A 25,482-nucleotide genomic window follows, 5' to 3' on the forward strand; every position below is an offset into this window, starting at 1 on the left:
GGTTTTTTAGAGATTCGTACAACCTGATGGTACTGATGTACAAGCAGTAGTGAAGTTATATTATGTAGTATCTAGAGAGCAGCACTCATAGATCGATGAAGGTATATGTATGTACTGTACTGCTGTGTACACATTCATCTCGTTCGCTACTATTATACGAACACATCATTTGAAATACGTACCACAGCATACCGTTCATGAAGAAAGAAAGGCGCTAAAAGCATTCGATTTCAAAAAAAAATCATGGGTATGGACTATTCGAATTCGTAAGGAGGGCAGACACCCTACTACAATGTTAGCCATCAATTCCATTGTTTTCCGTGCCAATACATAGTAGTAGTAATGGCGGGTACGTAATCTTTCATCACACTCGCTATAGAATCTACGTTCTTCTCTTTTGGCCAATATTTATTTATAGATAATTACTGTAAAGAGGGTTCGCTGGTTTGCTACTACAAAGAGAAATAAGTGCAGAGGTCGAATGCCCATAGCACCCAAAAAAATGGCTGGGAGCCTGATAGGCTTTGAGGTGTTATCCTAATCATACGTTTGAGCCTAGAATATCTTAATCTTTCACTACTGTAGTAATGAAGTAATATTAGGCTCAGCTTCTTAAATGATACATAACCATACCCACAACAGGAGAAGTTTAGACATCAATACGAACTGTTTGTTGCAGTATTGCAGCAGGTACGTAATCGGCAAGCTTTATAAAAACAATACTGTGTGACGAACAAGTCAAAGACAGTAGCCTCCTCGGATAAAATGTTTTGTTAAGGTCTTGAAACGCCCTTTTCTCAGTTCATCGTTTTTTTTATTGTTGCTGTTGCCGACACCGTGTATTGATATACTGTATAGCGCTGTTTGCTGCAACACGTCATACTGCATAGTATATTATCACCACACGTTCCATTATAAAGAAGCATCGGCAAGCAAAAACTGATTGAACTTCACTGACAATGTATGTATGACTTGGTCTTCTGTATTTACCTAGTAAAACCAACATCCGTCTGCATATGCAGTAAACAACAAAAAACGTACGACTAGCTGTGCTGCTGTTGTAATGATACATCGTCAATAAAAATAACATTACAAGACATGCATACCTATTATTTTCGGAGGCTCATCAGCAGTAGAGGAAGAAGAAGAAAGTACTTCTCGTTCACATGATAGACCTTTATTTATGTTTGCATTATGTGGAAAGCTGAATCTAACCTGCTTACTCTGATGCCGCCCCTCATGGCGTTTTTATTTATGCATAACTTTTTACTCATTCATACTCGTCATTTTTCTCCATTACATACTAGTAAACGTTACGCCACTATACAACCGGAAGCTTTGTCTACTGATCGATTTACGGTTTTAAACGGGCTGCTGCTGGTGGTCTTTGGACGATGAGCCGAATCGTTAGATGACGTTTACACTCTAAAGCCTATATTTATTGTAAGGCTAATGACAATACGCTTATAGCATTATTGTCACTTCCTTGCGGTGCGATGTTTAGAAAGGAAAAATACATAGTACGAGGTGGTGCTTTAACTGAAAAAACCCCTTCTAGAGAGGGAAAAGGTCAAGCCGGATTAAGATGTTTGTGAGGAGAGGTAACGAAGTAAAAAAATAAGGAAAGGAAGAGAAGAGCTGTCTATAGACGCTCTGAATGTAGCGAGTGATGTGAAGATGCTGATGATCACATTGCCCAGGTCTAGCGCTTCCTCGGAAAGTGGTAGATTGTTCATGATGTAGTCGAGGGTATGTAGCTCGTTGTCTTGATTTGTTATTGTAGTGCCGAAGGCCGTGTACAGCTACTGGAGAAGTGGTGTCAGGGAAGGGCAGCTGGTGATGACGTTTATACTGGAGCACAACACTACAGCACTTGAGTTCATCTGCATGGCCAAAAACCTGTCTGTGCACATGACATCGGAAATGCACCAAAAAAAAGGGTACAATCATGTCTGTATCAGTGATTCTGCAGCATCAGCCTTCGTGTTGCTTTGCTGCACAAGTGAAACGAGTGCCACCGCAAATGTTCTTGTTACTAGATTAGGATAGACCAATATAACCCTTACCCATTTATAAAACAGTAGATGCACCTTTTAATTACCAATACATATAATTGGTGCGTGCTCTAACCTTGTTTTGAATTCTATGTGACAACTGCCATTTTTAAGTGGTAGAGGAAGAACGACATTGAATCAATGTTTATTTTGCATTATAGAATGAATAACACTTCTAGCTAGCAATTTAATGATCGACGACACAACAGACTAGTTATTCGAATGTGATATAAAGAGTGTCTCGTTAAGATGTATGTATACAAATTGAAAAATTTGGTTAATTGTGTTAGTAATGGTCCTGCAGGGGCCGATGCAAAATAAAAGAAGAAAAGGTTTTGCTAAAACGTTCTAAGTGTACCCTTGAAAAGCATAATGCTTGAATGACACGGAGCAGAACGTTTCCTTTCTTCGTTTCGTGTGACGTAGAGTGTATTCGTCTTATCAATGAATGGCCTTGCCTCAACATTACTTGCCTTCGGCACCAGCAAATATATATGTAAAATGGGCTATATCCATCAGATCACTCGTTAAGCTGCCGTTCTATCATCGATGGTGATCAAGCAAAGGTTTTTTTGTGCAGATCTCCTTGACTTGTACTATTATGTATTGTTCCCTGATATTTTAAATGGAATAATATCCTTGGACTAGAAAAACACAATTTTATTATAATCCCTGTATGTTTTGTTGGTTCAGACAATTGCTAAGAGTCGTGTATGGACAAGATGTCTTCAAACCTAAAAACCAATCTGTGGGTTCAAGGGTTTGCACAACAAGGCTGCTATAGCTGAAATATGACATGCCTTTATTGGATGACAGTGTGGCAGCAGTGCTACTAACAGTGGTATGGCAAGTAAGACTAGTATGTATGTGAGGAATGGACGGCATAAGGATGTATACCGAGGAGTCCGAATCCCCGGTAACCTTCTAATACATTTCCGCTAGCGATCAATAAGTTTACTATTATTTCGTCTAAAATAGCATTGTAGATCATACTATGTAATAAACAGCTTGAGGAGGTGCCACCAGAGAAAATTTTGCTGGTCACTAGACCGAGGAAGTACAGCAGCTTGATTTGGTAGCCTTTTTCTCATGTCAAATAAACAAACAATCCAATACATTTAGTAAGATCCGTGCTGCACTCACTGCTGTTGACGGTCCACTATGTATACTATCTGGATACTCATGTAGCAATATAGTGTGCAAGGGCACGCCTATCAAGGGAGAATATTGCATTAAAAGAAAGCGAAAAAAAGAGAACACGGATCTTGATTTTGATACAAGAGATGTATGGCCAGGGTATGTGTGTTAGGATCCACAGCACTGCACGAGCATTATGAGTAGAGAAGCTCGGAATATGAAGCCGCTGTTGAATGAGACAGGATAGTCAAAAGTGTAAAAAAGAAGGGGTACTGCTGCTGCTCCAGTAGTATTTCAGCATGATCAGTTTTTTTTCTCGCTCTCTAATGTCTCAACAAAAGTAAGCCCTCTTTCCTCCTCCTCCTCCACCCCCTTACGACTGTATACTTACTATTTGTTTGCCTCTCTCTCTTTCTCTCTCTTTCTCTCCTTGTTTTTTCTTCCTTTCTCTTTCTCTTTCTTTTTTATTCGTTCTTTTATGTATATTTCACTCTGGCAGTGAAATATAAAAATAGTAAAACATGGAAGCAGCTCCTCCGCCAACGGTAGAGGAATGTTGCGAATGGGTGTCTGACAATGTCACTGCTCTCGAGACCGATGACGACGTTGCCATTGAACTCGATAGTCTTTCCATTCTGGTCAACGCTCTCGACGCGCCTCTTGCCGTTATTACTCGTCTTCAAGAACGAATACAGGATTTAAAAACAACGCAGACGACTACGCTATTGAAAGATGTGGCAAGTATATCATACAGATAATGACTTAAACGGGGAAGGAGTGCGTGGAAGGGGGAGAGACAAGGGAGGCAAAAATGAAAGACATGTTGCTATTAAAGATGTGTTTGAGATGATGTCGACAACTCCAAAAAGAAAACAGTATCTCATCCACCTTGTCCACTACTACTTTTAGATCAAAAGCGCTCAGGAGATATGCAACGAATGCAGGAAATGCATCACGGCTGCACCATCGTATGTCAGCTCTTGCTTCATTGACTTTACATTGGAGTCGCCTAAAATACTGCCAGCAACGTACCCAACAAACTATGCATCCATGTGGCCGGACCAGATGGATCCGAGAGCGTACTGGTTCCGCCAGTATTTTGTGGGAAAGCCGTACATTACGCTCATCGGACGCGATACCGAAACGCTCATGTCTGTTCTCATCTCGGTCGTCAGAGAGCGTGTGGAGTCCAAATTACGATATCGTATCATTTCTCGTGGCAAGCAAGTGTGTAGTCAGTTCATTTTTTTTGCGTATTGGAAAGAATATATAAAATTGTGTGCATTTCGCTAACCAAACCGGCTCCCCTTTCCCCTTTCCGTTGTCAGATTCATAGTCTTCGTAATGTTGTCATGGAAACCGTTGCGAAGGAAACCGAATCGAGTCTCGAAGTGCACGGCCAAGGGTATCTCTTGGATGCCAATTGCCAGCGTTCAGACCAGCAACAACAACAACGCCGTGCAGCAGCAGCAACAGCAGGAGGAGGATCATCGTCGGTATCAGCAGCTTCGCAAATTCAGCAACCGCGACGACGACCGCTACGTAGTATATCATCCGCCATCATACATAGCAATAATAACAACAACAGTAGCGGCGGTAGTAACAGCAATAACAATCAGCACGCAACAACAACTATACAAAACTCGGAAACTCGGCTATTTCGTGCAGCAGTTCTGTCAATGTATCCGTATATGGACTTGCGCTTATTCCGTGAGCTGTCCGCCGAAGCAACCATCCTATCCGGCTTGGAAAAAGACATTTTACGGTTCGATGAAATGGAAATACCGAAGTTTTACAAATTTGGGGTGCTTTCTGTCAGAGACGGGCAAGCGTCCGAAGAAGAATGGTTTGCCAATTCGAACTTGTCGGAGCCGCTGGAACGGTTTTTAAATATCATAGGCACGCCGGTGGAGCTAGAAGGATACAAAGGATATACAGCTGGACTGGATACTAAATGTAAGGTCTCTTCTCTTTATTTTATAATATATGATAGTTTCCTCTTTCAGAGAGAGCTAGAGGGGAAAAGGTGCCTCAAGTTGGAAAAATAAGATAATTCGACTCTAATCATTCATAATAAAAACGTATTAGCTGGAGAATCTGGAAAATTCTCTTTTGCAGCGTCGTGGCGTGATTATGAAGTCATGTTCCATGTTGCTCCTCTCATGCCGTGCAGAGAAAACGATAAACAGCAAGTGCATCGAAAACGCTACATTGGCAATGGTAATATACTCTTTTTTTCATCTGTTGGAACGATGCTTTTAACCGCGTGTCTTGATGAATTTAGATATTGTGTGCATTGTGTTTGTGGAAGGGGACGAGTGCCACTTTGACCCAGACGCGATCCGATCGCAATTCCTCCACGTCTATGTCGTGGTACATCCGGAAGTGGTTGACGGGAAAGAAGCATGGCGAATACAGGTGATCAACAAGAAGAACGTGTCTGAATGCTCCCCATTATTACCAAGCCCATCATTGATTTTTGACCAAGACGAGCTACGAGGTTTCCTTATGCTTAAAAGTAATTGAAACGCGGAGAGATAGAAGAATTTTAGAGAGCGTGAAAAAAGGTACCGGGATAACAGCAATCTAAAATGGATTCTCGTATCTAGTGATTAATGCCGAGAATGCCGCGCTGAAATGTGATAGCTTTGCGATACCTAACAGCAAAGCACGCGCTGGTGTTCTAAAAGCTCTGACCGAAACAGGACTAAAGTTCACAGACACAACCACACCATCGCGACATCCCCTTCACCATCATCACTCTCACCAATATCATAATCACAACCACTATCGTGATGGGAGTGACCGTATTGGTGGCGAGCGGCCCAAATCGGCTGGAGCACAGCGCATTTCACGAAACAGTATGCGAAGTCTTCGTGCAGCACTGAGCGACGGCAACAATAACAATCACCATCCGCGTGCCATGACCCCAGATGCACCACCAGTACCAGCCACATCACGATCGAGCATGCTGCGTGACTGGAAAAATTTGACGCGACGAAGGAGCAGCGGAGGGCAATCACCTATTGATTCGAGCAGCACAAGCAGTAGCCGGGGACCATCACCATTATTAACCCATCGTCCGATCCTGCTGGATGATACAGAAGGTATTGCGAACTCAATATTGAAAGCAATTGAAGGATCCCCCTTATTGGAACTGTTAGCTAATAGCTATAACAACAGCAGATAACAACTCAGTAGAAGAACATCCTCGCAGCAGCAGCAGTAACAGCAACAGCACCAACACCAACAGTAACAGTAACAGTAACAATAACAGCAATAGTAATAGTAACAGTAGCGGTCGGTTTGTACGATCCGCATCAAGTGAGCAGCAGCAGCAACAGCAACAGCAACAGCAACAACTAGCGAGTATTCGATCTAGAGCACAAAGCCTAGTGACGAGTGTGATTGGACGACGGAATAGCCAGCAACAACAAACACTTCGAGCAGCAACGACAGCAGCGGGAGGGCTGATCCGGTCCAGGACGTTCATGATGGATCATGCAGGGAAATTGATTCAAGGGGATGATCGCCACGAGAAGTTATAACAAGGTTACAAATCCGAATGTCCAGATATGGTGAAGATCGTCGTTCTGTTCTCCAATCCAGCCCATCCCATTCATATTACCGCGCGCACATACACACAAACACAGTTCCTATTCTTCAATTTTTTTCTTCCAATAATTAAACAAAATTAGTTTGCCCATTTCATTTTGAAAAGAATAAAGATAAAATATAATAATAATAAAAAAAGAAACCTTTAGTAAACTTTTTGTACAAGCATGTAAATAATAGATGTTTGAGTTTGTGTGATAGTGACAGAAGAGAAGAAGAAAAGAAGAAGAGGAAGTTCGTGATATTGCGTGAAATTGTTAAGGTGTGTGTGTGTGTGAGTGTGTGAGGGTGAGTTTGAGTGCGTGTGTGATTTATAAAAAAAGTGGGTTCGGTGGGGAAGAGAGAAAGTTCGTTGTGTTGCCGCCACACATCACAACTAGAAAGGAGAATTTCAAAATATAGTAAAAAAGAAGAATGAAGGATGAACGGGAGAGGAGAGCAAAGCAAGAGAGACTAAAAAAGAATGTAGGTTTGGGAGCACGGAAGAAGAGATGGAAGAAAGAGAGGGGATTTGTTCAAGAAGGGAATAGAGAAATACGTATATAATAGAAGAAAAGATTATGGTGTAAACAAAGAACAAGCAGAAGAGGAGCGCTTTGTCCTTGCTTTCCCTTTCAGTTTACCAAGCGTAGGGATTTCTCGGAGTATGAGTGCGTGTGTGATATATAAGATGAAAGATGCTGAAAGAAAAAGGGGTTGGGGTAAAGAAGCACTTGGTAGAAGTAGTAATAATAGTAGTAACGGCAAAAAGATGTCGTTTGCTGATGGTTTGGTGGTTGGTATTGTCTCTTTCGTTTTCCTGTGATATGCTTCCTCCGCCGTCGTCGTCCTTTATACTTTCATTCTCTCACTTTTGCTCCTCCTCTCGATATGGTGTTGCTTTTTTGTTTTTACAGTAAGCCTTCCTTGGCCAGATTTTCATGCATGATGATGTTGTTGACCGCATTCATGACGAACTTGATCTGTTTGGTTTCGGTAGCGCAGGTGAAGTGGGTGTAGATCTGTTTGGTATCTGCCCGCGTATTCAGCGCCACGAATTTGTGGAGGAGGTACTGACATGCGGCGTCGTATCGGTCGCCGCCTTTGTAGTCGTCAAAGAAGTTGGACAGCGGCGAGCGTGGCAGTTTTTCGGCAAACAAATCAATCTTGTTGAGAAAGAGGATAATTGACGTTTTGATAAACCACCGTGAGTTGCAGATCGAGTCAAAGAGCGTTAGTGATTCCTGCAGTCGGTTGACGGATGCGTCTTCAAACAGGACCTGGTCGTATTCGGAAATGGCGACGAGGAAGAGTAAGGTCGTAACATTTTCGAAACAATGAATCCACTTCTTGCGCTCCGATCGTTGGCCGCCCACATCGACCATGCGGTATGTGAGATCGCCTATGACGAACGTCGTTTCTGTGATACCTGTTGACTTTACGCGGCTTCGTAAAACGTCCTGATCGCTCGGGATGTAGTGTGGCTGGCCGATACGCAAGATTGAATCAAAGTAGCTAGTAGGTAAGAAAGATAGAAAGAGTGTGAATTCCTAGTGATAACTAATGTTTTGTATTTGTATTTGTTGTTGTTTCTCGGCTTGTACTACTTACTACCGTGCCGAGTCGTTCAACTGAAATTCATTGGCTCGGTCTACACATTCGCGTACGGCGGGGTCGTCCCACAAGGTTGCAATCGCCTCCACGAGCTCGTGTCCCAAATAGTCCACCTGAGGTGGCGCTTCCAGGACAAGTCGTCGATGGATTTCGTTTTCTGGGTTGCGAAACGCAATGCCCAGTTCGTGCATTGCCTCCACCGTGACCCGCATCGACTGGATGGTGTTGCTGAAAATCACTTCTTTGAAGCTCTCTCGCTCCTCGGGTGTGTATCCACCGTCATGGATAAGCTTCATCTGTTTGAGAATCGTCGATTTACCCGATTCACCGGCGCCTATTTATTTTTGCAGTCAATCAATCAATCCATCAATCAATCAGTCAACCACTATTCCCGTCAGTTACTTATACAATAACGAAGGACATATTCTTGTACCTAGCAGTAGCATTTTTATTTCCATCTTCATATTGGCACGATCGCGCCTAATTTGCGCTTCGATCTCCTGGTTGCGTTGCTTTTCCTCTACACGCTCAGCAGATTGACAGCAGCCCATGATGGATCGTCTTTTTTGTATTGTTGTTGTTGTTGTGTTGTTGTTTTTCGTATCTACACTATTTGTTGAGCGTGTTTTGTTGTTGTTGCTGAAAAGAAAAAAGGGTGTTGCTGGGGGTATCCTTTTTGTTGCTGTTTGGTTGCTTGGTTGTTTATACGCTCTTCGATTGCTGTGGTAACGAAAGTTGCTGCTGATGGGGTTTCAGGTATACGGTGGAAGGGAAAAGGGGAAAGAAGAGGAAAAAAGAGCAGAAAAATGGGGGTGGGTGGGGGAAAGGGAAAAGAGAGCAAAAGAGAAAAGAAGAAAGGTGGGAAAAGATACGAAGGAGACACAAATATTCGGGCCCACCAGAAGAGTTCAACCCACAGAAAGAGCGAGTACAGCTGTGGATTTGAATGATGGATGGGCAACAACTTTGATTGCGGTCAAACAGGTTTCCAACTCCATTTGGCAGGCAACACATACACAACGTAAACACACACTCTTTACTGCACTTACTCACCATGTATTACTGCAGTAGTACATGTAGCGAACAAGCTTCAGCCTTTATTCTTCAGAATACGATCCCATAAACAAATCCGTTCTCGTCTGCTCAAGCCATACCAGCTTTATCCGTTCCTTTGCCAGCTGTGCCTTGGCCATCGTCCGAATCGTCAGATTCAACTGGTCGGGGTGTACACGTTGGAAATGGGCCATTTCGTCGCTAATCATTTGATGTGATTGGACAATTTGGCTGCCCGTTCGCGCGAGTTTTTGGAGCGTCTAGTAGGAAATATCCAATAATTAAAGATTCAGTCTCCACTTGAAAAAAAAAAGTACTACTAACTGCTATACTACTGTAATGCTTCCCGATTGCCCAAGCCCCTCCCCCCAAACACAAAAAAGAAGACTTCATATATAAAGAGCCCGACATCCCATCACACATGTATCTTACCTGGACTACCTGGGTTTTTCCCTGCTCGATGTTACGACGTTGATCTTGTGTTGAAAAGACTTCATTCCACGACTTGGCACGTCGTAAGCTTTCACGCTGTTGTTCCAAACTGGCGCGGAGTTCCTGGCGTTGCGTAAGGAGGTAGAGGGGTCCCTGCAGTGCAGTCTGTGGAAAAATAAAACATGGCAAAATGTTATGAAACTCTAAACCCTATGTTCCTACCACGCTCTCTCCTTAATTATCATCATTAAACAGATATCGATGTATACCAAGATCCCGTCAGTTACATCATGCATTGTTTGAAGTGCTTGAACCAACCCTTCCCACATGGAGACCGAACTGTACTGTAAAGCAGTGTAGTATAGTATAGTATAGAGTAGTGTTTAGGACCAACATGGGTTGGGCGGCGATAAATCGAATTTGGAATGATCGGCAAGAATTTTTTTTTCGTGGACACACACAATCATCTCTCTCCCACATTAAATAGACACGCAATCATCATACACAAGAGTCACTAAAAACAATTCCATCTTACCGCTGTATCACATGTTGTCCTTGCACAGACTCTGATCGCCATCGTAGTCGTCGTTTTTGTTATTGTCGTTGTTTCTTGCAATCTCTGAGCCACATCCTGCATCATTTGTTCCAGTACTATTTCGAAATTGATAGGGTCGCTTAGCATACTTCGATATAGGCAACATAGCTATCTGTTTAGTTTAACTCGTAGATTACCTTCACGGCACCTTGTCACACGTCGACCTGCGCGCACAGCACTCAACAAACTATCTCGTAATGGTTCAATCGTGGTCTGTGCAAACGTGAAAAAGTATTCTTTGTCGTCGCTTCCGCCAAGATCGGTTTCCGATGGATACGAGTCGCATATTTTCTCAATCATCAGGTGCCTTCGGGCCAACGACGCATTAAGAATGACGTCTCTCTGTAAATTAATGGAATATCAATTATATGATAACATCTCTGTTATCAATAAGATCTAATACTTGATATACGCGTATATTATGCCTTAGTCTCTCTCTCTCTCTATCTATCTCTCTATCTCTCTCTGTGCGTGTGTGTTGTCTGTCTAATAATAGAGGGCGTTTCCTCATTGCAGCATTGCATCATCTCCCTTAGTGTTTCATCATCATTTCCATTACCTTAAGCTCAGGTGTCTGGACAAATGTCTTCACCAAGTCATGATTGCGCAACACTGAATGTTGGTAAAGGCAATCCATGAATCGATCGAGTCGACCCACTGCTTCTTCCAAAACATGCATTGGGGGTGGCTGTACGACGACGGACACAAGATGCCCTGGGTCAAAGAGATGGCGAAGCGTAGGCACGAAGGATTCGGGGAATTCATGCAGAATGTCTTTCCGGAGCAGCCTGAAATCGTCTAACCGTCGTTTTACAGTTCTTGACGACGATACTGATGGTGTTTCTGACGATGTCTATAAAAATACACATCATAGAATGTTATTTCATGAAACGCTTATTAATAACGGTGAAAAATGCTGGTGTGTATGGTACTGCACACGTCAAATATTAGACAGACAGTGCAGGTAGTTACCGCCCTTCTCCCCCCCACCCCAACGGCAGCTCGCTCCAACATTTCAATATGTGTCAGATGACCTTGCTGCTGCCGCCTAGTGCTGTTTTTGTTGGTTGCTGTTTGTGTACATTGCTGAGCAATTGAAATCTTATTACTTACAGAATTATGACGACTTTGAATAATGTAATAGATTTCTTTACTATCTATGGTGCTGGCGCGTGTGACAGCCCATCGATAATCACACCCCTCTACACCTATTTTAACCTGAAGTGCGAGGTCTATCCACAAAATAGAAAAAAGGTCATTTGTTTTGTTTTAGGCATTAATCAAGAAGGATGTCTCTTTGGCATGTTAAGCAATTTCCTTCTTGCTTCCCCCACCTCAACCCATTCCTGCTGGAGCGCGCACGCCCGATTATACCTTCATCATTTCCCGAATATACTTAGTACAATACTCTCTTACCATCCAAAAGTGCCAAGGTGGACGCATCTCGGCACGCGTGACCCGGTCTAGCCCCTCGGAAATTGAGGGAATCGATCTTTGCGCCCGCATTGAGAACTAAGCTTTGTATGAATGCTGTCTTTGTCGATCGCTGCTTGTTGTTGCTTGTCGAACCCATCACAGCTAAATGGAGTGGTGTGTTGCCATCCAGCGAATCCCGGACATTAACCAGGTCCCGAAGTGCAACAAGTATGGACTTTGAGACAAAACTACTGCTGTCGTAATTGTGGTAGTTGTTGTTGCTCTCGTTAAAAGTAGTATTCTGATCATTGTTGATGCTACTCGATCTTCTTGTTCTTCTTGAACCAATATGTAAGGCTAACAGATGAAGACACGTTCTTCCATTCGCATCGCTAGTATAGAGTCGGTGCTTCCAATGTTGTTGCTGTTGGGTGGCGATATACTGAATATATGCATCAAGCATGTGAATATGTCCCTTGGCAGCCCAGGCCAAGAGCGGTGTACGACCTTGAATATCCCGTATATCCAGTAGTGATAATAATAAACCATCGTTGTTGTTGTGTTTCTTAAGTGATAAGTAAGTCTCGAGTGCCTGAGGATCGTCACAAATATGCATAAACGTCTCTCCTTGCTTGTTTTGCAATTGCAGCATAGAGAAATGAGGTATATTGTTCATCAAATGTAAAAGTGTCGGACGTTTGTCGGAGGTGATGGCTGCTATATGGAGCGGGCCCTGGCCCAGACGATTCGTGTCCCAACCCTGCTGCTGTTGTTGGGTTATCGGTAATAAAAGGTCCACCATTTTAAGGCTAATAGTGCTACTGCTATCCCTGTTGTCTTCCTTTAAACCACATGCCAAAAGCAAAGGTGAATCTCCCTCTCTATTTCTGCTGTTGATGGCCTTTGTCCGTGTGAATGGGTCCTTGTCAAGCAGTATCCGGACAGTATCCACCGACTTTGACTTTACAGCCAACATCAATGGTGTTTCACCAGCATCGTTCATATCATTCCTGGTGCTTGGACCGACATACTCTAAAAGGTACGTCACGCTTTTCGGTTGGCCTGCAGCTGCGGCAATTAACAACGCATTGTTGCCATCACGATCACGGACTTGCTGTGCAAGCTCAAAAAGATCTTCCCGGGTGATGTTGTGAACAGCACCCTCACGGAGGCAGGTCCAGAATGAGTCGTTTCGTTCGGATATAGTGGATAGCTGGGCTCTTGATTCTAATATATATTGTAGTGCTGCTTCTAAAGTGCTCAATGCAAAACCATGTTGACCTAGAGCGAGATCCTTTTGAAATGTAAACTCCTGGAATACAGTCATAATAAGTTATTTATTGTTTGGGATCAGTTGAGCCCCCTCCTTATTCTAAAACCACAGAGTTATTTGCTAACCTTCATATAAGTAATACTCGCGACCAATTGAGGTACTCGGCTGCGAATTAGCGTGAGAACAAGTAATGACATGAGGGAATCCGTATCAACTTCGTCGTCTGCATATTGCAGATGTGCATGATTTATATGTTAAATAAGAAAGGTAGCCATCTTATTATATCAGCTATGTATATATGTGCAAGCTGTGGCGTAGAAATCAAAGAAAGTGCAAATGCCCTGACAGAGAGACTGAGAGAGAACTAACCAGATAAAACAGTGATAGTCAACATCAAGCATGCAAGTTTGTCGGCCGGCGTTCGTACCGAGCCGATCTGATGCAGCACGTCAACTGCCTTTTTCACACGCTGGCATTCGGTAGCCTTGAGGCCAACTTGAGCAAAGTCTAGATGAATCATGGACTCAAGTACACGCGACACTTCCATGTCCATCGGCAGTAGCAACTGTGTGACTCTGTAAAACACCACGTCGTAGGTCTCTTCCTGAATATAACTACATAAAAGAAAGGAAGAAAAAATTTACTCACACATTCAGCTTAGGTGATGAGCTCTCAGTAGTATAGCAGTTGTTTCTAATGTTGATGTCTCCTTTACCTCTCAAGCCAGTAATAGATCTCATCCTCATCCATATTAAAACCCTTATGATTGACGTCCAACAACATGGCCTAAATTCGCAATAGCACAATATATACAAACTTTCTGTTTCAATCTCAATGTATCATTTATTCTCATGCCGAGAAGGTAAAAGCACCATTTTTATTTGAGCTGCGAATAATAGACAAAACCAAAATAACCAAAGAAAAGGAACTTACAAATGAGTTGGCCAAGACTTCTTTCATACGATTATGGATAGATGCAATGTTATCATCCGCCAATGTAGCGTCACAAAATTGTCTTATTGACGTAGCAAGAGCCTCCTTGTCAAATAAGCGCAATAACGAATCTTGTACGTCATCTACTTTTCCTTCCCCTCCTCTGCTACTGCTGCTGCCTACATCTCCTAGAGTTCCTCCACCTCCGGCTTGTACTCCTTTTCTACTATTCTTGTCATTGTTAATGTTGGTGACGACGGCATTACTGTTGTTGTTGTTGTTGTTGTTGAATTTTCCGCTAATGCTGCTTATGCTGCTTATGCTGTTTATACTGCTACTACGACGAACGGCAATGATATTAGTAGAGGTTGATGTGCCACATGGTGTAACACTAGAATGCGGACCAAGGTACAATAAGACATTCGAAACAAAGTCGTATTGATCGTAAAGAATAGCATCGTTGTGGATGTTGCGAATAACAGATACAACTTTGCCGTTGACTGTTTTTAAATCGTTCTTGTTCTGAGAAGAACGGTCCCAGGAAAAACTAACGCTACGATTGGATCGCGGTGACGTTATGCGAGACAAGGATGTTGAGAGCGATGGTCGTGGATGTACGTCATTGGTTGTGAGGGGAACGACATGGCTCGCTTATTACGAGTATTCAAAGTTTCAAAAGGGGTGAGGTAAGGTTGTATGGCGTTGTATATTGGGTGAGAGTGCGTACGTTAGTAAAAGTGAGAGTATACCATAACAATTAGGGAAGTTTGTTTTCTCAACAACTTAGTGTGTATCATTCATCGTTAGTGTTGTCTTTATGAGCAACAGCGTACCTAAAAATTCATAGGCTCGAGGGGGTGGTGGAACGGCGTCTGCGGGTGGAAGCAAGATCAGATTCGGCTTATTTGGAGGCGCCATAAGTCGGGGCTCCTTCAGCACATCTTCAAGGAGAGGATGCGCCATTGAGAAAAAGAAGAGAGAGAGAGAGAGAGCACAAGAACAAGAAGGACCAAAATTTGAATCCAGTCGCACTCTTGTGCCACCTCCCAGCCAAAATTTCGGTCGATGCATCAACAGTGCACTGTACAATGTTAATCAGGAGAGAACATATTGGGTCAAAGTTGTAAAAGTTTAGCAGCCCATTACATTGAAGAGTGTAGCTTTAAGCTGATATACATCTTATTTTGGAATAAAATCAGTTATGAGGTAAAGATATTTTACGGGTAATACTATCAATAAGGGTCGTACGCGGGATCAGCATGACATTACCCAGCAGTTAAAAGCAATCGTGACAATCAAGACGTCTTTTAATCAAAGAGCTGTGAAAAACGATAACGATGGAATACATAAACATAAAAACTCGATCGTTAGCTGTAATATGAAATAATGGTGACAAAATGAGTCTTTTTGTTTTTTTAAAAGAGGGATAAAGTACAAAGGATGAGAAGGCTTTAACTTTGAGCTATTCAATTTTATTTTATACTGTATTTGTGATAACAGAAGAAACAGAAGTTTAGGAACCAGTCAATGGTCTCAATATCCTCACGTTGTTAAATCCGTACCGGTTTTGCAGAGCTTTGCATCATCGGCGTTTCGATTAACTTTCGAAGCGATTTGCTGTGCACTTTTGATGCGCTAATTGCTTTATATGACTTTTCATCAGTTAAAATGTACAATGCAAAAGCGTTCTTTGGGATTCGATCATGTTTATGAAGGGTATATCATTTGTTTTTCGGTGGCATTGTTCCCAGATTTTAAATCAATGAGCGTTATATCTTCATAAAACCACCTGATATTTTTGAAAAAAACTACTATGATATACTGGCATCTCGAGAAGCTCTGCCATGGTGTGACATTCTATGTTAGTCCGCGGCAGTTCTTGTCCAGCCAAGTCCGTACGGCAAAAACACCCGAGCTCAAGAAAAAGAAAAAATTGGGACAAAGCTTTTGCAAGTATACACATACTAGTGTGCGAATCATTTAGGATGTAGAGCTGAAGATCGAAGTGTGAAAGTGTGTATGTGCGGTTCATAAAAGTTATCAATATAAAATATGCCTGTTGACCGTCCTTCGCTTTAAGTAAATCAAGACGTGACTTTGAACTGGGAACATGTAGCCGGTGCTCGCAATACACCTACATTGATAGAGAGGTATATCTTGGAATGTAAAGAGCACTATTTACCGAAATGATATCGTTTGTAAGATTATATAGAATACGCGTTTAAAACCAGAAGATATAGTAGGACCATTTAATATAGGCAAATAGTGTAGCTACTGTATAGAGTTATTGATGACATGCAGATCAATGAATACTTGTTGCATTGTATAAAAGCATCGAACACTACAACCAACATCAACGGTTTTTCGCCGGTATTGTTTATGAGTCGCTCCTTGTACTTTAACTCACATTCTTAAAAGGTACGCCACGCTTTTCGGTTGGGCTGCAGCTGCAGCGGTTAGCAATGCATTGTTGCCATGACGTTAACGGACTTGCTGTGCAAGCTCAACAAGATCTTCCCGGGCGATGGTGTGGACAACACCTGTAGGGAGGGGGTCCATCATGCATTGTTTCATTCGGATATAGTGGATAGCTGGGCTCTTGATTCGACAGTGCCGCCATTAAAGTGTACAATGCGAAACTATATCAACATATAGCGAGGTCCTTTTGATATGCTGTAAAATCCTGGAATAGTCCGTATAAATGAGCTAAATTGTTTAATTACTTACATACAGGTAGTACTGGCGATCAATTGAGGTACTCAGCTTCAAAATTAATAAGAGAACATGCATTGGTAAAAAGAAAACTGCATCAGCCTTGTCATCTGCACATTGTATGTACATGACTCATATGCAAAAATAGGCAGTAATTAGCTTTTATCAGCTGGCTGTATCTATGAGTATGCTGTGGCGTAGAAGTCAAAAAGAAAATGCAAGTGCACAGACAGAGATACTGCGAGAGAACCAATCCGATAACACAGTGATCAAGCATGCAAGTTTGTCGGCCGGCGTTCCTACCGCGCCGATCTGATGCAGCGCGCCAACTGCCTTTATCACATGGCGGCAATCGGTAAACTTTGGATTAATCTGAACAAATTCATAATGAATCAGAATAAAGTACATGCGATACTTCCATGTCCATTGGCAGTAGCATTTGTATGGTTCTATAAAGCCCGCCTCATAGGATTTCTTAAATATAACTAGATGACAAACGAAGGAAAAATCACTCACAAAATCCTCAAGTTAAAAGAAGACCACGCACGTCTGAAGAGCACGTACGGTAGTCGCCTTCTCTTATTCAATTGTATAGCTTAAATAGCTTCTGATTTTATTTCTTCTATCACTGTGGATCACAGCAAGACAATAGATATCCACCTCTTCTCAATGCAGCCGAGAATTCAATAGCACCACTCTTATTGAGCTATAAAAAACAGACAAAGAAAACAAATGTGTTGGTCAAAGACTCCTTTCATACGATTACGGGTAGAGGCAATGCCATCATCCGACGATGTAGCACCACAGAACAGTCTTATGTCTTATTGACGTAGCAAGAGCCTCCATGCCACACAAGCGCAAAAATTAAGGAGTCTTGTCGGTCAGCTAGTTTTCTTTCTCCTCCTCTGTTACTACTGCTGCCCACACCTCCTACAGCTTTTTCACCTCCTTCTTGTACTCCTTGCCTGCTCGTTGTGCTATTGTTGGTGATGATGCTATTACTGTCGATTGTTGTTCTATTATGGTTGTTAGATTTGCCGCTGATGCTTTTAAGCCGCTTCTAGAAAGAGGGATAGGGATACTAGTGGAGGCTGTAGTGCCAAAGAGTGTAACAGTATAATTCGGACCAAGGTACAATATGACATATGAAACACAGTCGTGCTGATTGTAAAGAATGGAATCGTTGGAAGTATTGCGAGTAACGGACATAATTTTGCCAAAAAGTCGTTCTTTTTGCTGAGAAAAACGATCCCAAGAAAAACTAACACTACGACGGATCGCGGCGAGGTTATGCGGGACAAGGATGCGATGGTCGTGGATGGAAGTCATTAATTGTGAGGGTAACGACATTATTCGCTCAATATGAGTAATTCAGAAAGTTTGAAGGAGGTAGGTGAGGGTTAAGTTGGTACTAATACAATGGGAGAGAGCATACGTCGTATAGTGTATAGCGAAGGTGTGATCTAATGGGTACCAACAAACATCATCGCCATCAATAACATATATTGGCCAGAACGTACCTAGAAAATCATTGTTCGAGGGGTATCTGCGGGTGGAAGCAAGATAAGAGTCGGCTTCTTTGGAGGCGTCAAAGTCGGGGCTCCTTCAGCACATCTTCAAGGAGAGGATGCGCCATTGAGAAAAAGAAGAGAGAGAGAGAGAGAGCACAAGAACAAGAAGGACCAAAATTTGAATCCAGTCGCACTCTTGTGACACCTCCCACTCACTGGAACTATTTTGCAACGTTACATCTACACAGCAGCACAGGACAATCAGTAGCATCAGCATCAGCCAGCCAACTCTACATGGCAAGCTAGTGCAAAAAGTTAGGAGGGGAAACAAGAAAGAGTACTTTGCACCTCGTTTAACCGTTTTTATCTCTTTTTCCTTTCCTCTCAAACTTTCTTTTTCACCTTCCTTCTTCTTGTTTTGATTCTTTTCTTTGGCTCTTGAACCCCGCTTCATGGTGCTCGACGAAATTCACAACTAGTCGATTTCATAAAAACACATTACCGCTACTTTCTTTTGCACTGCTACCCAATAGTAGCAAGCAGAAACTAACCTCCTGCAACAACAAACAATAACGACATCGTATCATGGGAGCCTTATGCTGTAAAGAAGAAGCTGTAGATTTTAATGATGAAGGTATTATCAGTTAAGCACAAGATGCCAATCCACTCTAATATTAACCGTTCACATTATCCTCGCCACCATCACCTTTACAAACAACCAACAACAACATCGTAATTGTTACGTTGATAGTCGATCTATCTCATTTTGCTCTACTGCGCTCAGTCGGCAAAGGTGCATTTGGCAAGGTGCGAGTAGTCCAGCATAAAGGCAGCAAACGGTTATTTGCATTGAAATACATCAACAAGGCCAAATGCATACGCATGAGGGCAGTCGAAAACATTATATCTGAACGACGCTTACTCGAGCTTATCCACCACGACTTTGTCGTCAACTTGCGTTATGCATTCCAAGACGACGAAAATCTTTTCATGGTGATCGACTTGATGCTGGGTGGAGATCTCCGTTTTCATCTCGATAGGATGGGCCCTTTCCCTGAGGACTATGTTCGTTTCTATGCTGCCGAAATTGCGCTTGCACTACGATATCTGCATCGCAAACATATTGTGCACAGGTACGATTACTGACGACGATGGCGACGAAACGAGCAGATGTTGCGTCTTGCTTAAAAAAAGTTAAAGTTACCTAATCTCTGTGGTACAAATACATACCATATACGACACTCACTCACTGCCACAAAATACATTAACGAATGATAGAGATCTGAAGCCCGATAACATTTTATTGAACGAACACGGTCATGCGCATTTGACAGATTTTAATATCGCTGTACGCTTCTCCAACGAAAAGCCGCTGACATCGATTGCTGGGTCGATGGCGTATATGGCCCCCGAAATTTTGATGAAACGCGGCTACTCAGCTTCGGTAGACTGGTGGTCGCTGGGTGTTGTATGTTATGAATTGCTGGTCGGCAAGGTAACCATTTTTTTTTCAGGAGTGCATAGAGGGAAGAATTGACTTCATAGTTGTTTTGTTGATGACAGCCAGATCGAAGTGGAAGGGGGATTTGCTTAAGAGAGAGGGAATTGAATATGGCGGACTTCGGTGTAGTGCGTGCCTTAACTTGTTTCTTTTTTCCAATCCAGAGACCGTTCCGCGCCAAGTCCAACGAAGCCTTACAGCAAGCCATTATGCATGATGCAATCGAGTTTCCCGACGACGCCGTACTATCATCAGATGCCAAGGATTTCGTACATGGATTGATGACACGCGACATATCTCACCGGCTCGGCTATACTTCCAATGGATTCCGCCGCTTACAAGCACATCCATGGTTCAAGGACTATGAGTGGGATAAACTTGAAGCAAAACAGGCAAGCCCACCCTTTGTACCTGATGTAAGCCTAAACCGTATATTAGAAGGGGGGAAAGAGGGATTAGTACGGCGGTAAAAGAAAGTACTTGTTTAACTGCTGGCTGCTGCTACTGCTGCTTTGCTGTTACAATGTACTGGGTTTACTGTATTCGTCTGTTGGCCTTCTTTTTTGTGAGAAAGTAGTAAAGTAGTACAAAAAAGTTGCTTCTATCTTACACAGGGCATATATTACTTCCAATTCTCTTTGAACAACATCAGGATAAACGAGCCAACTTTGATCCTACCCACGAGCTTGAGGAGATATTGCTTGAAGACAACCCCTTAAAGGCAAAAAAGCGGGCACCCAAACGTAGTGGATCCAACACCAACATCAAGAGCCAACAATCCAATGACTTGTTACCTGAAGCAAGTCCGGAACAGCAGATCATGGAAGATAAATTCTTACCATTTGACTATACGAAGAAACCTGATTCTTCACCGTCTATCGACAAGAGAAAACCTAGCAATGCCTTGCAAGAAAAATGCGAAGCACCATTAGCAGCTGGTCAGCAACATGATGAGGTTAGTGATAGCAATAGCAGTTAGCTGAACGGTGGATGCCGTAGCATAGACATCAATTCTGTGCACTCATTGTCACCATCATTCACTCAAAACGTAACGTTGCACTACGCTAACATGTATAACTCTCACACACACATATAACTCACAGAAGTACACTTCTATATCTGGCTCTAGTCCGAACGCGACATCGTCCATTGATGATGCCCATAGTGAGCGCGTGTTGATACCATCCAGCAGCAGCAACAACAAGGATAATAATCCCAGAATGACACTGGGCACATCTTCCTCGTTGCCGCCACCCTCATCTGCCCCTCCCCCTCTGCCTTCCTCATTGCCACCTACGCCTCGTTAAAACAGCCCATATAATTTCTGCGTGTCTCTCTGTCAATCTCTCTCCCTTTCGCTCTACTCATCATCCCTCCACCTTTTTGATAGTTCTTCATTTTAATTTCCTTATTTCAATTATTACTGTGTTCCCTTTTTCATAACCTTCTTCATGTATTTATTTGCATTTGAACATCATTTCACAACCGAGATATACTAATCTTTCGCCTTTGGAAAGTATAATAAGCGAGCTACCTTGTTTTTTTTTCCTTCAAAAGGAATGCATATATTTTACAGCTTTTTTTTCATGAAGTGTTGTTACTGCTTATTTTTCAAGCTATGTCATTAAACTATTCAAGGCTTTATCCTTCGGCCATGGTGCCCATACTATCATTACAATTAGCGTTTTATTGTTATTGCATCTTGTTTACGCTTTATTATAAAATTACACATCAAGCTGATGTGTATTGCAGTACTCCACGAAGAGAAAAAAACGTGTCAAAAGAAGAAATGATTTCTGAATAGTAAATGTGTGTACAGATATAGTCAATATTTCTCTAAAGGCACAACATCCCGACAACAATGATGCTCGAAGAGAAGAGATACGGAGTAGTTATTAGGTACAGAGAGGTATAAATAGCTAGTACTGGAGTGTATATAGGCTTTCTCGTTGGTCGCTAATCTTAAGATCTACAGAATTTTCTAATGTGCATATCTAAATTTAAGGTGTTATTAGAAAGATAAAATATAGAAAGGCTTGCTATTGGTAATGTAAGGGAGCAGCTTTCAAATAAAAATACATTATGCGAATAAGATAGTGACATAAATTTTCACCTAGTTCTTTTCTACTACCCTGAATAGCAGCCTGGATTTCTTCTACAGACATAGTATCATAGAGTGTTTCTTTTTGATAAAGTAGAAGACGTACTTGAATCTCTTGCTTCATCAATTCCAAACAAATTGAATGGCCTTGGCATAACGGGGAGCATCATCTGATTCATATATGATGCTTGACCGGATATTACCTTTGTATAATCATAAATCAAAACCATGTTGCTTGATTGATTCTGTTTCTCTACTGCACTACTGCATTATGCCAAAGAAAGAACTTACACCACTCAAGTTGCCAATAGACGTAATAGCAGCAATGTCAACATTGTCGCGTATCTCGCTACCTTAGTTGTTTCCAAACCATGTGATAAGAATCGGAACGATGGCACATGCTCCCGTTGTACTGATGACGGCGCCAGCATAAAGAATATTGGATAGCCTATTCCGTTATCGAAGAAAGTCGCCGAGCACGCAAAGAGCTGCGGCAGTAGCCACATGAAGACCACGTTCGAATGTTTTACCAGCGTGGTAACTGATGCTAATGCATCATATGAAAGCTATGTTTTTGGTTTTTAGAAACATAGATAAAATATAGCGAGTACCTCTCTTTTGTCCCACCACATCTCACTTTGGAAAGAACTTACCACAAACCCAAACAGGAACAGACATAAGCTGTGCCAAAACTTCAGTATAACCCATACCATTGACGATACTGGGCATAGACATACTGAGCGAGCAGGGAGGAGATGGTGCACAGCAGATATAAACTATAGAATAGAATCAGGTTTTTTTTCCCAATCAAAAAGAACCGAAACAACTTGTCGCCAGGAGAAATGCGTATCGGTAGCTACGTTTCTTGTTGGTGAAGATAATGTTTCGCCGACGATTTGCCAAAACTGTCTTTGGAAATCATAGATTTTTATCAATGCGCGTAAAACACTGAATATGTCGTACTTTCATAATATATAATTGGAAAGCCATCACCACTGCTGGGCGTAAGTTCGCAGAGAAGATGGGCTACTTCCAAGGAAACCTTCAAAGCATCGAATGGCTGGCAAGACCGCCGAAACAAAAGATATGCTATTAGCTAATTTCTAATTCATGAAGAGTTTGGGACCATGGAAACAGCGGCTATGTCAAATCAGCTGTTTGAAATCATTGACAAAGTGAAAAAGTACAAGCCGTGCGACGTTTACAACATGGACAACACCGCTCTACTGCAATCCTCCTGTAGCAATTATCGATACCGAACGCATTTGAGGGATGAAATAAGACAAATTAAGATTGACTTTTGTCTTGACTGTGAACGCGGATGGAAGTGATTTCCATGAGCCGTTGATAATGGGGGAAACTCTTAGTTCGAAAGGTCTTGGTAAGAAAAATCTGTTGAGTGGTTATAGTCTTTTCCCACTGTTGCTCTTCCATGATACAAACTGCACATAATGTTTGACATACTCGCTAATACTATCCAAATGCAGCTTCATCACATGTAATGTATCATTATTTTGCGTGCAAGGCTGCTCAGATGACAGCTCTATCTTTTAAATGTATTTTAGGCGTTTAGGTTTAGCCATCTTTGTGATTTTTCTGCAGAAGATGGCCGTTCGTTAAATGAGTTTGGGTCGATTATACGTTTCTTGTGCAATAGACGAGAAAATGGAACGTGGTGGTACCTGTAACCCAGGATACTGGCTCTGAAAAAAAAAGTTCCTACAGCGATTTGGCATCACTACCACAGCAATATGCCTCCCAGATACGATCTCCCTGGTCGGCTGTCAGTTTTTAAAAGAGGATATCCTCAGAGAAAAGCAAGTGATTCAGAATAGAACGATTAGAAGAATACAGAAGAACGACGAAATCGAAGCTATTAAGCTGCTTATACGAACACGTTCCAGCTATGTTGAAGGTAACTGTACATCTTTATTTTGGTGCTTGGTCATGTCAGTAATGAATGCATGCAAAGATACCAAATTAAACTGCAGATTCTGCAGCAAATATTCTGAACTGTCACTGTTGCAGCGATGCAACGCCATCCCCACACAAAGCAACTGGTCGCAGACTGTCAAATGTCTTACTCCGCGACATTACCAGATAAGCATTAGAGTTTGGAGCTAAAAAATAATCCAAGAGGGGCAGTAAAAAGTCAAGAGAGCATGATTTTTCCAAGGCGTACATGAACACAACAGTAACAATCACTGCTTTAAATTTTCGTCCGCTGTTGCACATCAAGCGTATGTATTAAGCAACAACATCGAATAAAACGGCTCAAAGAAGCTTGCGCTCTACTTAACACTTAGTATACTAGCATCTCATATTCTTTTTTTCGTCATGTTGTGTGTATCATCGCAGTTGTCAATTACGTAGAAAGAGATGGAGATGATGTCATCCTGTAGCCACTGAATCTCTCTTTTTCTTGAGGAATTGGTAATCCAGAGCTTCTATGGCATCAAATCAATAAGAATGAGTCACTCACGAGACAGAAAAGGTTTATCATTATATACATTTAGGGGAAGCTAAAGGACAAAGCATCGATGAAGTGATAAATCGATTCACTATTATTATCTTCTTCCTCTGTAAGTACCAAGTTTCGTTTTGCTCCGTTTAGCCAATATTATAAGCTAACCGGATTTGCTGCCAAACCAAGAGAAATCGATGAGCGCGCTGCTACACGGTTTATTCTTATCTTACAAATGACAAATATGGATTGATGGGTGAGGAGAAGCTCGCTCAGACCACATTGTTTCTTCATATCTATTTGGCTTACCCATTTTTTGCAATGAAGCACATAATACCTATTACCGCGATCCCTCTGCACAAATGCCATGGCTGTCAATTTTGAAGACATGTCTGTAACGGAGCCAATGACAATGACGGACTCGGTTGTGTTTCTTTTATATCTGATACTCAGGCCACACAGCATATGCTTTGTGCTTATGTCAGTTAGTAAGCTCAAGCCAAATAAGCAATTCTTACTGATGGATCAAATAATACTCGCTGCTGCCTCTGCTCACCAAGTAATGTGGTGCCTTTTGGCAGCGACAAATGCCACAGTGAGCCCAAGCTCTGCTACGACGCTAGCGTGAACACAGGGATATATATATATATATAAAATCTTTTTGATACTGAATTACCCGGTAGTAGTAACTACAATGTAATCTTCAACTTCGATTGAGCAAACACGTTATTGTGCTTGTATCATATCCACAAAATATAAAATCTGTAGCTCGTGACTTTATTATCTATAGGCAATCTTTCGGGAGATGCTTATATAAACTGATTTATTCAAAATTTATATAGATGGGGTGCCCTATCCGACTTATTGAGGTATATGACTTTATGTTTAATAAATGTATAAAGTATGAAAGGGGTAATGTGTGCGTGTTTTAAAGGGAAGGAAATATGAAGAGAAGAAAAGAGAGAGGGGCAGGAATATATATATATATATGTCTTAAAAGAAGTTGGATCAAGCAGAAATAGTCGCATCGTAATGTACAGGGCAACCTTTGCCTCGTTCTAGCCAATCCGATAGGCAATGGCGATGGTAGGA

The 25,482-nt window shown here is 42.0% G+C and overlaps 5 protein-coding genes across 5 annotated transcripts; 2 read left to right on the top strand and 3 right to left on the bottom strand.

Moving 5' to 3' along the window:
- The first annotated feature begins 3,532 nt into the window (after nucleotides 1-3,532).
- On the top strand, nucleotides 3,533-6,946 carry BDB00DRAFT_798861 (uncharacterized protein). Its single transcript, XM_053121648.1, has 7 exons — nucleotides 3,533-3,928; nucleotides 4,101-4,418; nucleotides 4,520-5,147; nucleotides 5,280-5,411; nucleotides 5,476-5,709; nucleotides 5,801-6,298; nucleotides 6,378-6,946. The coding sequence occupies exons 1-7, from the start codon at nucleotides 3,713-3,715 to the stop codon at nucleotides 6,737-6,739; spliced, it is 2,388 nt and encodes a 795-aa protein (XP_052984906.1). The 5' UTR covers nucleotides 3,533-3,712; the 3' UTR covers nucleotides 6,740-6,946.
- A 707-nt stretch (nucleotides 6,947-7,653) lies between these two features.
- BDB00DRAFT_394616 (G-alpha protein) lies at nucleotides 7,654-9,178 on the bottom strand. Its single transcript, XM_053117225.1, has 3 exons — nucleotides 8,833-9,178; nucleotides 8,397-8,733; nucleotides 7,654-8,300 (listed from the first exon to the last, which is right to left on the bottom strand). The coding sequence occupies exons 1-3, from the start codon at nucleotides 8,948-8,950 to the stop codon at nucleotides 7,697-7,699; spliced, it is 1,059 nt and encodes a 352-aa protein (XP_052984907.1). The 5' UTR covers nucleotides 8,951-9,178; the 3' UTR covers nucleotides 7,654-7,696.
- A 318-nt stretch (nucleotides 9,179-9,496) lies between these two features.
- BDB00DRAFT_867275 (uncharacterized protein) lies at nucleotides 9,497-15,064 on the bottom strand (the record flags this gene model as incomplete). Its single annotated transcript, XM_053126324.1, has 13 exons — nucleotides 9,497-9,712; nucleotides 9,885-10,049; nucleotides 10,154-10,228; nucleotides 10,420-10,535; nucleotides 10,617-10,821; nucleotides 11,039-11,332; nucleotides 11,593-11,711; nucleotides 11,896-13,207; nucleotides 13,294-13,391; nucleotides 13,538-13,782; nucleotides 13,884-13,954; nucleotides 14,102-14,751; nucleotides 14,935-15,064. The coding sequence occupies 13 exons, from the start codon at nucleotides 15,062-15,064 to the stop codon at nucleotides 9,497-9,499; spliced, it is 3,696 nt and encodes a 1,231-aa protein (XP_052984908.1).
- A 3,227-nt stretch (nucleotides 15,065-18,291) lies between these two features.
- BDB00DRAFT_395081 (uncharacterized protein) lies at nucleotides 18,292-18,992 on the bottom strand. Its single transcript, XM_053117226.1, has one exon. The coding sequence runs from the start codon at nucleotides 18,776-18,778 to the stop codon at nucleotides 18,419-18,421; it is 360 nt and encodes a 119-aa protein (XP_052984909.1). The 5' UTR covers nucleotides 18,779-18,992; the 3' UTR covers nucleotides 18,292-18,418.
- BDB00DRAFT_968335 (kinase-like domain-containing protein) lies at nucleotides 18,700-21,463 on the top strand. Its single transcript, XM_053129822.1, has 6 exons — nucleotides 18,700-18,958; nucleotides 19,076-19,457; nucleotides 19,603-19,819; nucleotides 19,990-20,241; nucleotides 20,421-20,780; nucleotides 20,929-21,463. The coding sequence occupies exons 1-6, from the start codon at nucleotides 18,910-18,912 to the stop codon at nucleotides 21,130-21,132; spliced, it is 1,464 nt and encodes a 487-aa protein (XP_052984910.1). The 5' UTR covers nucleotides 18,700-18,909; the 3' UTR covers nucleotides 21,133-21,463.
- The last annotated feature ends 4,019 nt before the right edge of the window (nucleotides 21,464-25,482 follow it).

The sequence above is a fragment of the Zychaea mexicana genome (assembly GCF_025766255.1).
Source record: "Zychaea mexicana strain RSA 1403 chromosome Unknown BDB00scaffold_4, whole genome shotgun sequence".
Taxonomy (NCBI): domain Eukaryota; kingdom Fungi; phylum Mucoromycota; class Mucoromycetes; order Mucorales; family Lichtheimiaceae; genus Zychaea; species Zychaea mexicana.